The 13,115-nt window shown below is 48.0% G+C and overlaps 1 protein-coding gene across 1 annotated transcript in view; it reads left to right on the top strand.

Moving 5' to 3' along the window:
• The window catches only part of Itgb7 (integrin subunit beta 7), a 16,936-nt gene continuing 3,821 nt past the window's right edge, over positions 1-13,115 (top strand). The window contains exons 1-9 of the mRNA XM_028781192.1: positions 1-92; positions 3,930-4,133; positions 6,410-6,611; positions 6,697-6,867; positions 7,840-8,081; positions 8,440-8,598; positions 8,784-8,879; positions 9,041-9,130; positions 12,554-12,700. Coding sequence (XP_028637025.1) covers positions 3,933-4,133; positions 6,410-6,611; positions 6,697-6,867; positions 7,840-8,081; positions 8,440-8,598; positions 8,784-8,879; positions 9,041-9,130; positions 12,554-12,700 — 1,308 coding nt within the window. The 5' untranslated portion in view covers positions 1-92; positions 3,930-3,932. The remainder of the gene's footprint in view (positions 93-3,929; positions 4,134-6,409; positions 6,612-6,696; positions 6,868-7,839; positions 8,082-8,439; positions 8,599-8,783; positions 8,880-9,040; positions 9,131-12,553; positions 12,701-13,115) is intronic.

Raw genomic sequence — 13,115 nt, 5'->3', positions numbered from 1 at the left:
GTGTGTCACTTCCTCCTCTGCAGCCTCTAGATTTGTACACAAAGGCTGCTGCTACTGCCACCAGCAGAGGAAGGGCTGCTCCGCAAGCACCTGTGAGTACCATCAGGGCATCAGCCCACCATCTCCCTTCATCCAGGTCCACTTGTTTCCTACCTCTGGGGGAGAAGGCTGTGATCTGGGCTCTCCAGTGCCCTGTCTAGTCTGGAGAAAGGCTCTGAACCCCTTTCTGCACTCCTATGGTCCTCATTATTTCTTTCTCTGCTATCTCAGCCTCCTGATGCTCATCCGTTAGTTTCTCCAGTGGAGCCAGAGGGAGGGTAGGAGATTGTAACGCTATACATGAGTGTTTTCCATGAGCCAAGGCTTACCCTAGTCAGTATGGGCTTCTCCCAGCATCTCCTGTCTATACCTGGCTGCTATCCTTGCAGCTTGATTTTTTTTTTTTTCACAGCCCAGAAGTCTTCCCACTTGGCACCTTAGCCACAGACTCCAAATTCTGGGTCTACTGAGGGTTGCATTACATGCACACACACTGTCATGCACATGTGCATGGATAGGCACAGACAGCAGGTGGCAAGACATGGATTGCCAAAGAAGAAGGAGACAGAATTGAGAGAGGCGGGGGAGGCCATGTATGAGTTCAGAGCCCCCTTTAGGAGAGATGAGTGGACCTGACATCTCTGTCTTGAGAACAGGGTGGAACTGGAGCCCCCTCTATGAGATGAGTCAAAACTAACCTTTGTACTGCAGAGTGTCGAGCCTCCCTGACCACAGCACAGAAAGCACGCAGGTCTGAGGTTTCGGTGAAGATAAGCCTGGGGTCAGCCTCTCCCTGAGAGCAGAAGCTCTGTAATGTACTACACCCATCTGAGGTCACATGGGGTGGTGAGCAGGATGGGGTGTTCAACGGTTCAGTACCCCACCCTTCCCCACACTCCCTGTAAAGAGCATCAGTACCCGAGTCTGGACCCAGGCTGAGGAGAATATGGGTGCTTTCTAGCAGGCTTTTGTACACTGCTGGTGACCATGGGAACACCACAGCACAATCCCTAGGGAGCTTCTGCTTGTCCATACTTACCAATGTTGCGAATAAATGATGTCGGTCAGCCGTCTTCCAGAGGGTTCCTCGAGAGTCATCTTCACACGAGTGATGACCGTGTGCGCTTTTCTTGAGTGTCATGATGTGTAACAGCAGGCAATTAGAAACCATTATGTTTTTGAGGTTGGAGCGAGCATTTAGTGGTTAAGAGCACTTGTTGCTCTCACAAAGAATCCAGGTTTGACCCTCAGCCCCACCCCAGCACCCATGTATCTCTTAATAATCATCCGTAACTCCAGTGACAAGGGACCCAATGCCACGTCTGAGCTCTGAGGAGACTCGTGTAGTGCAACGATTTACATGTCAAGTAAAAGGAATAAATACAACCCCTCCCCCTAAAAAAAATCTAAAAGAAAGATAGGAAGGAAACTATTAAGTTTTTAGGTGAAGTCGAAGGTTGGAATGAGGGGTTTTAACATGCCAGGCAGATGCTGTGCAAGGGAGACCCAGTGCAAGGGAGACACATCCAACAGATCCCAAATAACTGAATGTGATGCCTACCATTTTAGGTTAACTGCTTCTTGCTAATTCACACAGTAGGAGTTTATAAGGAAATTTTTCATTATTTTAAATTTTCTCTTTTTTTTTTTTTGGACAGAATATATGTAGTCCAGGCTGGCCTAGAACTCCTTATGTAGATCAAGCTGGCCTTAAACTCACAGAGATCCACCTGCCTCTGCCTGCTCCATGCCATCAAACATGGCTCTGCAGCTCCAGTTCTAGCCTACTAATTCACACACTTAGCTTTATGTCAGTAACACACGGTTTTGATTAATGCAGCGTGATTTATTTTTGATTAGTTAAAACATCTTTCAAGACAGTAGTCTAAGCTGGCCTTGAACTCCTGTTCTCCTGCCTCTATCTCCCAGTACTGGGATAACAGCATGTATCAGCCCATCTATCACCTTTTATTTTTGAATCACCGCCTATTCAATTTTAATTCATTTAAAATTTTTTTTTCTTTTGAGACAGGGTTTCTCTGTGAAACCCTGGTTGTCCAGGAACTCAATCCGTAGACCAGGCTGGCTTCTGCCTCTCAGGTGCTGGGATTAAAGGCATGTGCCACCACGCCCAGCTGGACCTGATCAATTTTTAAAATTAACTAATTAATTTTTATAGTGTAATCTAGGGCCCCGTGCATAATCACACTTCCTACCACTGAACTCTCAGCCACAGAAAATTTGGCTGGGTATGGCCATTCACACCTGTAATCCTTGCACTTGAAGGGACAAAGCCATGAGTTCAAGCCCAGCCTTGGGCTACACAGTGAGGCTCAGGCCAGCCAGATCCCTGTCTCCAAAACACCAACACCAAAGCAAGAACAGAAAAGCAACCGGAGAGTCTGCCTAGTGAGTAAAGACGCCTGCAGACAAGCCTGATGCTCTGTCCCACAACTTGTCCTCTGACCTCCACAAACATGCTATCACATGCTATGGCACGCGTGTTCTCTCCGCTATCAATTAAACACAGGAGCATAAAACACAAAACAAAATGAAGCTGGAGATATAGCAGATATAACAGATCAGGCTCGGTGGCTAAGAGCACCGGTTCTTCTCAGGGACTTGGGTTTGGTTTCCTTGGCAGCTCACAACCACCTATAACTTCAGTTCCAGGGATCTGATGCTCTCTTCTGCAACACACGTGGTGCACAGACATAATAATAAAATGAGATATAGATTCCAACATCAACAAGGATTTCCTCTTAGCAGGTGTCCTTCCCCTGGCTACTGCTCTCCCAGTGTAAAACTGTCCTTCCCTGAGCACACATTTCCCCATCTCTACTCCTTGCCTCTCTTCCACTCCTCTAGACTTCAATTCCTTCTCTTAACAGACGCGGAGACTGAGACGGGTCAGGGGAGGCAGGGGAGAGCCACTCAGCATGCTACAGAGCCATCGAGGGATCTAGGTGGGATAGAATCTGGTGCTGCCTTCACTGCTGCTTGGAATATTGGTGAAGAGATTGGGGTGCAGTCATTACTGTTTCAGACTGTCCCACCCTCTCTCCTTCTTGCTGTCCTTTTTGTTTTTGAGAGATCTCATTGTACAACCCTTCCTTGCCTGGAACTCACTGTGAAGACCAGGCTGGCCTCAAAATCACAGAGATCTATCTGCCTCCCATGTGGTACCAATATACCTGGATTTAAAAAAAAATGTATATGCATGTGTACCTGTGTGGGTATGTACACATGGGTTCAGGTGCCCACAGAGAGGGAGTTAAGGGCAGTGGTGAGAGGCCCAAAACCAGCTGGGAATAGACTTCAGTTCCTCCAGAAAATGGAGTGTGCTTCCTCCTCCCTAAGATTTTATTGATTTTTATTTTATGAGTATGAGTGGGTTTTTTTTTAATTGTATGTATGTCTATGCACCACATGCATAACTGGTGCTCTTGGAGGCCGAAGAATGTGTTGGATCCTCTGGAACTAGAGTTGCAGAAAGCTGTGAGCCGTCATGCCATGTGGGTGCTGGGAATGAAACCTAGGATGGAAGGGCGTCGTCCTCTGGAAGAGCAGCCAGTGGTTTTGATTGCTAAGCCATCTCTTCAGCTCCACAGTGCTCTTAACCACTGAGTAATCTCTGAAGCTCACAGACTCTCAGGCTACTCTGTCCACCTTGGGTACCTAAAGTCTATACAAAGGAAGATAGGTCTCTGAGGTCCCTCCCTTGCTCTGGTGTCTGTCACTTCCCACCATTCTGGAAAAGCTGCTGAATCCATAGGGGGATGTGAAACTCTGTGGAGTTGTGGGTGTTCAGCTTGGCAACCACAAGCTAAGTTTAAAGGGCTTGGGCCCTCCCTGAGGACCTGTGTATCTGTCTTTATATCCCACTACAGGCCATGGTGGATTCATCAACTGTTCTTATTTTTCTGCTGGTTCTGGGCGGAGGTCAGAGTGAATTAGATACCAAGATTACATCCTCGGGGGAGGCCACAGGATGGGAGGATCCTGACCTGTCTCTGCAGGGATCCTGCCAGCCAGCTCCCTCCTGCCAGAAGTGCATACTCTCACACCCCAGCTGTGCATGGTGCAAACAACTGGTAAACACGGGTCTATGGCCCCTGAACATGTGGCGATGCGTGTTGTGTCGGCATATCTGTGTTTTTTCTGGGTATACTCTTCAGTCTCGTGTGTGACTGAAATTGGACAGACAGGATTGCAACTCGTGACTCATATGTGTGTAAGTTTCTGTGCATATGTGAACAGAACCCGTGACCCATGAGTTCAGAGGAAGATGTCCTTGTGGGAGTTTATGTTTCTGCATGTGAGAAAGTGGACTGGCCATTTAAGTACTCTGTGACAAAAATGCAAGAGAAACATACTTCTTATGAATTGAGAGGCTTGGAATTCAAGGGCAAAGGGCTGGTTCATTTGGTTCTCTCTGGAGGATTTTTTCCTGGCTTAGAGATGGGCTACCTTCTTGCTATATTATTACATGGGGAATGGGGTTTGGGGAGGGGGTCCCTCTGCTGTCGATTCTTTTTAAAAGATGCTTATTTTATGTGCATGTGTGGTAGTGTGTGGATGTGCACCCCATGTCTGCAGGTACTTGTAGAGGTCAGAAGAGGGCATTAGATTCCTTAGAATTGGAGTCACTGGTTGCAAACCACCACATGGGTGCTGGGAACTGAACTTGGGTCCTCTCAAAGATCAGTAAGCACTGTTAATCACTGAGCCACCTCTCAGTCCCAGCTGTCACATCTTAAGAGGACACATCTCATCACCAGAGTCTTACCCTCAGGACTTCACCTAAACCCAACCACCACACCAAGGCCTTCTCATTTCACATACCATCACAATGAGAATTAAAAATTAAACACAGGTAGAGAATTGTGGCACGTGCCTTTAATCTAAGCACTTGGGTGGCAGAAGCAGGCAGATCTCTGTGAGTTTGATGCCAACCTGGTCTCCAGGACAGACATAGCTACATATTGAGGCTCTGTCTCGGACAGTAGATAGATAGATAGATAGATAGATAGATAGATAGATAGATAGATAGATGATGGATGGATAGATAGATGGATAGATGGTTGAATAGATGGATGGATGGTTGGATAGATGGATAGATAGACTGATAACCACAGAGAACTTGGAGGGAGAATCCAGTCCATAGCAGAATGTGCATGATGGGGCTTCTGAGTCTGTCTCAGGCATGTATACGTGGCTTATTATTTCCCAACATGTAACTTGGAGAAGGAAGTAAATGAAGGCTTCCAAAAACCTGTGGACTTACATGAGAGTGGAGGGAGGAAACCAGTGGGAAGGCCTGGGGTACCTGAGGGGCAAAGGGTGCTGGGGAGTGGGTATTCCTTGCTGGTCAAAAAAGCTGTTCTTTATGGATGCCTTAAAGAGGAAGTGCTCATGGAAGAGCTTCAGAGGCAGTCTCTCACAGAAAGATGGAGACTTGGATCTGAGCAGGCTTGGTAAGATATGGGCACACTGACAGGCAGCCATATTTACAGCTGCCTATAGGGTCCAAGAAACTACTGATAGTGAAACTGGAAGACAAACTCTGTAGGTAGGGAGGCAGAGATCCTAGACAGTGGCTAGAGAGATAAGGCACTGGTCTGTGTCTACCTCTTCCGTTCCCTAGGGACTGGCACCAGTGCCCACCAAGAAGCCACCTAACCATTTCCTTCCCCTGCGGCTTGTCAGTCACTGCAGGGTACCAGACGTCTGAGTGTGTGTGTGTGTGTGTGTGTGTGTGTGTGTTTGCAGATGTGCCTTCCTGTCTTTATCGTCCTCCTTCCCAGAATCTGGTGTGATAGACTCCCCTTCCTATTTTAATCTGATCATGCATGTAGTTGGACAACAGAGTCCTTTTTCTGTATCCTTGAGGTCCCTGAGATCTCAACAGGAAGTCTGTGGCTCTAATGAGAAAGGATAGGTGGGAGGCTTCGAGAAAGAGGAGTTGAGAGCCGGGCAGTGGTGGCACACACCTTTAATCCCAGCACTTGGGAGGCAGAGGCAGGTGGATTTCTGAGTTCGAGGCCACCCTGGTCTACAGAGTGAGTTCCAGGACAGCCAGGGCTACACAGAGAAACCCTGTCTCGAAAAACCAAAAAAAAAAAAAAAAGAGGAGTTGCGATAAGTTGCTACGGGAAGTTGGGTGCTGATGAAGAAAGAACTATTAGGGTTTTCACAGTAGCTGTAGAGTAAGTGAACTGTGAGAATAAATCAGGGCTTAGGGAGGCTGGCTGAAAACAGAGCGGGGTGTGCAGGCGATTGCAGGTGGCGGGGTTTGCTGGGTGCTGTTGGTAGTCGGGCTGAGGGGCCTTGGAGTCTGGGGTTCAGTGCGCCTCCTCTTGGGGTACAGAACTTCACTGCCTTCGGGGAGGCAGAGGCGAGGCGCTGTGCGCAGCGAGAGGAGCTACTGGCCCGCGGGTGCCCCGCGGAGGAGCTGGAGGAGCCGAGAGGCCGCCAGGAGGTGCTGCAGGACAGGCCGCTCAGCCAGGGAGACCGCGGCGAGGGGGCCACCCAGCTGGCCCCGCAGCGGATCCGCGTCACGCTGCGACCAGGTGAGTCTCGGGCGGCGCGGGGAGCAAGTCTGGGCTGGCTTCGAATGCGCTGGGCTGCAGAGTCGAGCCTCTCTTTCTCTATCAGGGGAGCCCCAGAAATTTCGGGTCCGCTTCCTCCGAGCTGCGGGGTACCCGGTGGACCTGTACTATCTTATGGACCTGAGCTACTCAATGAAGGACGACTTGGAACGCGTACGCCAGCTCGGGCACGCCCTGCTGGTCCGGCTGCAGGAGGTCACCCATTCTGTGCGCATAGGTGAGCATATGCTACCACTGCCTTAGACTGTCCCAGTATTTAACAGACTCGATCAGGCCATTGGGACTTGACATCTCTCCCGAGAGACACTCATCAAGGTCTAAAGCTGAGGGGCTTTAGGAGTAACCGTTGGAGGATCCCTTGCTGTACACCAGGGCCAGCTGAGGCTCAGAATCTAAGACTGTTAAGACAGCTGCCAACCTGGACACTGCCCTTATCCTACCATCTCAACCCAGTGTTTCTGGGTAATCTAGATGCAATGTTCCTGTTTGATCCCAGCATTCAGGAGGCAGAGGCAGACAGAGCTCTGAGTTTGAGGACAGCCAGGGCTACACAAAGAGACACTGAATCAAAATAAACGAACCCCCTCCAAAGTACCCCCTCTCGCAGCCTGCTGCTACTACATCCTTGATCCTGGCCGCCTCAGCCCCCAGGAAGCCTGGCTGCTGCTGTTTGGTCCTCCTCTTCATCTCTTTCATTTCTTTTTTTTTTTTTTTTTTTTCTTTTGGTTTTTCGAGGGTTTCTCTGTGTAGCCCTGGCTGTCCTGGAACTCACTCTGTAGACCAGGCTGGCCTCGAACTCAGAAATCTGCCTGTCTCTGCCTCCCAAGTGCTGGGATTAAAGGCGTGTGCCACCACCGCCCGGCAATCTCTTTCATTTCCAAAACCTTCTTGAGCCACACTTTTTTTTTTTTTTTTTTGAGACAGGGTTTCTCTGTGTAGTTCTGGCTGTCCTGGAACTCACTCTGTAGACCAGGCTGGCCTCGAACTCAGAAATCCGCCTGTCTCTGCCTCCCAAGGGCTGGGATTAAAGGCATGCGCCACCACCACCCGGCCTTGAGCCACACTTTTGCCCTTGCCTGGTGCCAGTCCCTGTGGTCCAGGTGTACCCTTCCGTCTGAGTATTTAGCACATACGGCTCCTTGTCGATGCCTTGTGACCTTTGGCACAGGCCCCATGTTTCCGCTTTCAGGTTTTGGCTCCTTCGTGGACAAAACGGTGCTGCCCTTTGTAAGTACAGTGCCCTCCAAGCTTCACCACCCGTGCCCCAGTCGGTTGGAGCGCTGTCAGCCACCCTTCAGCTTTCATCACGTGTTGTCCCTCACTGGGGATGCACAAGCCTTCGAGAGAGAGGTGGGACGCCAGAATGTCTCTGGCAACCTGGACTCGCCTGAAGGCGGCTTCGATGCCATTTTGCAGGCCGCCCTCTGCCAGGTGAGATAGCGTTAGGATCTGAGCCCAGGAGCTGTCTGGGGCCAGGACTGCCTGTTGTGGATATATGGTACGTCCGTATCATCTCACTGAGGTGTGCATGCTTACTTTAACAGTTATCCGGTACGATGGAGTAAACTATCCTGAAGAAGAGGCACTTTTCCTAGTTCAGAAGAGGGCCTCCACTAATAATTACAGACTTGTTTGTAGGAGGGCTTGGAGCAGAGAATTAGAGATGGAAACGGGGGAGGGGAAGGGGGGGCGGGGAGACAAACGAACTCAGAACCATCCTGCCGATTTCTTTGACTGGGATAGCTCAAATGCCGTGGTCGGGTATACAGGTTGCCCCCTTCCCCCTCAGGAGCAGATTGGCTGGAGAAATGTGTCCCGACTTCTGGTGTTCACCTCAGACGATACATTCCACACAGCGGGGGATGGGAAACTGGGTGGCATTTTCATGCCCAGCGACGGGCAGTGCCATCTGGACAGCAATGGTGTCTACACTAACAGCGCAGAGTTTGTGAGTCCCCCCTCCCCCATTTGAGCCTCAGCTCTTCTTTCAGGACTCATAGTTCTCACTGGATAGCATCCTGTGACACTGCCATCCTTCAGGGCTCTTCCTGCTGGTGGGATTCCGGGTTCTGGTTTGCTTTGTTCATTCTGAGGATACTTGGCACACTGAAGGGAGTTCTCTCCCTGCCTCAGGACTACCCCTCTGTGGGTCAAGTAGCCCAGGCCCTCACTGCGGCGAACATCCAACCCATCTTTGCCGTCACCGGTGCGACACTGCCTGTGTATCAGGTGAGAGCCCTCTGAGTAAGGACCTCCCGATCTGTCCCATCATTTCTTAGCCCCGGATTCCAACCTATTCTGTTCTTCCCACACAACTCTTTCAGACCTCCCCAGGAGCCCATTCTCCTAGAGTTTTATTCATTATCTCTCTCCCCTCCTCCTAACACAAGGAGCTGAGCCAGCTGATTCCCAAGTCTGCTGTTGGGGAGCTCAGCGAGGACTCCAGCAATGTGGTACAGCTCATCATGGAAGCTTATGATGTGAGTGGGGGGGGGGGGGGGCGCGGGCGGGGGCGAGGAGAAGGGTTCTCAGGTGGCAAGGCATAACTAAGAAGGCATGAGAGCTTTGGGTTCTACACTTTCGTAGCTCCTACCTACAGTTGTCACAGGGATGCCCTTAGCTGTTCATATACTCAAATTCATCAGGTGTCCTTAGCTGTCCATATTCGTAAATATAATTATATGTAATTTTTTTGCACATTGAAGATTGAACCTAAGGCCTTGTTGTGCTAGGTGAGCAATCTGCCACTTAGCTATATTCCTCACTAAGCCGTAACTCTATTTCTTTTTATTTTTTATTTTTTAATTTTTTTTTTGTTTTTTCGAGACAGGGTTTCTCTATGTAGCCCTGGTTATCCTGGAACTCACTCTGTAGACCAGGCTGGCCTCGAACACAGAAATCCGCCTGCCTCTGCCTCCCAAGTGCTGGGATTAAAGGCATGCGCCACCACCGCCCGGCTCTATTTCTTTTTATTTTTTATTTTTTATTTTTTATTTTTTTTTTTTGGTTTTTTTTGAGACAGGGTTTCTCTGTGTAGTCCTGGCTGTCCTGGAACTCACTCTGTAGACCAGGCTGGCCTCGAACTCAGAAATCCGCCTGCCTCTGCCTCCCAAGTGCTGGGATTAAAGGCGTGCGCCACCACCGCCCGGCTCTATTTCTTTTTATTAACATAAAAAAGTATTTAAGGGACACTGGAGAGAGGGCTTAGTGGCTAAGAGCACTGGCTAATCTTCCATGGGACCTGGGTTCAATCCCCAGCTCATACCTGTTTGTAACTATAGCTACAAACACATATGCCCATATATATATATATGGCATATATATATATATACACATATACATATATATGTGTATATATATATATGCAGGTGTATATATATGCAAGTGAACACTCATACTCATATAAATAAATAAATAAATAAATAAACAAACAAATAAAACTGTTTAAAGAAACAGGACTAGCAAGGCACAGGTATGGCGGTGCATACTGTCTGTAACTACAGTTCCAGGAGTCTTAACACTCTCACAGACATCCATGCAGGTAAAACACCAGTAAACATAATACTTTAGAAAACGATAAAGACACACATGCAGGCAAAACATTCATATACATAAAATAATTTAAAATTTTAAATATTTTTTACACACACATATGTAATGTGTTTGGATCAAATCTACCTTCCCGTTTTCTCCTCTACAGTTCACCACTATGCTATGACGTCACATGATCTTTTTTTTTTGAGTATCCATGACTCTATTTAGTGCTGTATGTGTGTACATATATGTACATGGGTTTGATTTCTTAAAATTAATTTATTTATATATTTTATGTATGTGAGTACACTATCACTCTCTTCAGACACACCAGAAGAGGGCACCAGATCTCATTACAGATGGTTGTGAGCCACCATGTGGTTGCTGAGAATTGAACTCAGGACCTCTGAAAGAGCAGTCAGTGCTCTTGACCACTGAACCATCTCTCCAGCTCCTGATTTTTTTTTTTTTTTTTTTTTTTGAGACAGGACTTTTCTGTGGAGTCCTGGCTATCCTGGAACTCACTGTGTAGACCAGGCTGACCTTGAACTCAATGATATGCCTGCCTCTGCTTCCTGAGTGCTGGGCCTAAAGGTGCCTAAAGGCCCCTACCACTTGGCTGAAACTTTTGTAATCTATTGTTTTGTGCCAGTGTGAACATGTGCACGTGAGATAAGCATTCGTGAGCATCATAGTGCATGTATCAGGCCAGAGTCAAGTTTGTGGAGTCAGTTTTCCCTTTTGACCTTTACGTTAAGGGTTCTGGGGGTCTAATTAATCCAGGCTCAGGGCTGGCCTGGTGAGAGCATTTACTTGCTGAGGTGCCTTGCTAGTCTCGTTTCTTTAAACAGATTTATTTATTTATTTATTTATTTGAGTATGAGTGTCCACTTGCATGTATGTATGTGTGTGTATTATATGGGTGCCTGTTGACCATGGAGGTCAGGAGAGGTGTCAGATCCCCTAGAACTAGAGTTACAGATGGTTTTGAACAACCATGTGTATGCAGAGAACCAAACACACAAAGATCCTGTCTCAACAAACGAAGCATTGAGACATCTCTCTGGACCTTCATTAATTTTTTAGATTTAATTTTGAGAGTTAAATTTTAACTTTAACTCTCAAAATTAAATCGTTTTTTAGAGTTAGAGTCTTACTTTTGTAGCCCTGGTTGGCCTAGAATTCACTACGTACATCATGCTGGCTTTGAACTTGTGGCAATCCACCTGCCTCTGGCTTCTAAACTCTGGGATTACAGGTATACACCGGCAGGCCCAGTATAGACAGTTCTGGGGATTAGATCCAGGTTCTCTCGTTTGCTGGGCAAGCATTCTAACCCTGAGCTACACTGTCAGCACTCTGGTTTTTATTTGGAGACATTGTGTAGCACTGATCTACCCATACCCTTGTTTGGATCTTAGATTACCACCCTGTGCCACGAGGTCCTGCACCCCCACTTGCTTTGTAACTATTATCACTCTCATTTTAGTGAAGAAATAGACACAGGAAGCTAAACATCAAGAATGGGGGAACTCGGTGCTCACACTACATTTGTAACAACTCAGGAACAGAATTTTGTGGAGCTTGAATCTCTCTTGGGCTCAAGGCTCACTTCCACTCTAGACTGTAGACCTCCTTTTACGTTTTTAAAATTTAAATATAGGGTCTCTCTATGTAGTCTTGGTTGTCCTGGAGCTCGATGTGTAAACCAGGCTGGCCTTGAACTCATAGGGATCCACTAGCTTTGGCTTCCCCCATGCTGGGATTAAAGGTGTGTAGCACTTTACCTGACTGTAGCATAGTTGATAGCAAGACCATATTACTATCTGGATGTGGTGTCACAAGCCTGTGATTCCACACCTGGAAGCAGAGGCAGAAGGATCAGGAGCTTTCAAGGCCAGCTTGGGCTACAGGAGACCCTGTCTCAATAAACAAGGATGTATCCTTAGCCTTGGTAAAATGAGTAGAGATATAGAAAAAAGTGGATACCCTATTCAATTAGGATTACTGCCCCTACACAACCAACACAAATATCTTAACCATGGTGAAAAGTCTTGAGGCAGTGTTGGCCTCCACAGAATAATCATACTGAAAGGAGTCTGCCCGGTAGATCTTACACACACGGCTGTGTGTCCTAGTTTGGGTTAGGCAGACACACTCAGAATGGGCTGCCACACTGTAGCCTCAGCTTCTAGCTCCTGGGTCTTCCAGGGTGGTTCTTCTTTCAGAAATGACTTCTAACTGAGCAGGATGGAAGGAGCCCCAGGGTGAAAAGAGAGCCAGACCAGGCATAACTATGAGGGTAGAAAGCAGGGTACATTGTGGGGGGCTTGCCTTCACATGATTACATCCTCCCTCTCTTTCCATAGAACCTGTCATCCACCGTGAATCTGGAACACTCTTCCCTCCCACCTGGAGTCACCATCTCTTTTGAGTCTCACTGTGGGGGTCCTGAGAAGAGAGACGGTGAAGCTGGGGACCGGGGACAATGCGGTCATGTCCGAGTCAACCAGACGGTAAGAGCCGGCCAGCCAAGATAGATATGCTTTCCTGCCTACCATGGGAAAAGTGGATGTGGGAGTGGGAAACAAGCAGGAGAGCTCATGGGGGCAGCCATGGAGGAGGGGTGCATTCTCACTTGTCCTTAGTTTACTAAGGACCAGGGTTCTGCGTGGTCAGTGGACTGTTTGTGTGTGTGTGTACATGATGGTGTGTATAGCTTTGTCTGGTCCTCCTATTATCAGGGTGTGTGTGTGTGTATACATGAGGGTGTGTATAGCTTTGTCTGGTCCTCCTATCTTCAGGGTGTATGTGTGTACATGAGGGTGTGTGTGTACATGAGAGAGTGTCTGTACATGAGAGTGTGTGTATACATGAGGGTGTATGTGTGTGTACATGAGGGTATGTGGTATGTGCGTACATGAGGGTGTG

The sequence above is a fragment of the Grammomys surdaster genome, unplaced genomic scaffold (genome assembly GCF_004785775.1).
Source record: "Grammomys surdaster isolate TR1022 unplaced genomic scaffold, NIH_TR_1.0 374, whole genome shotgun sequence".
Lineage (NCBI taxonomy): Eukaryota > Metazoa > Chordata > Mammalia > Rodentia > Muridae > Grammomys > Grammomys surdaster.
This window is presented reverse-complemented; position numbering and strand designations above follow the sequence as displayed.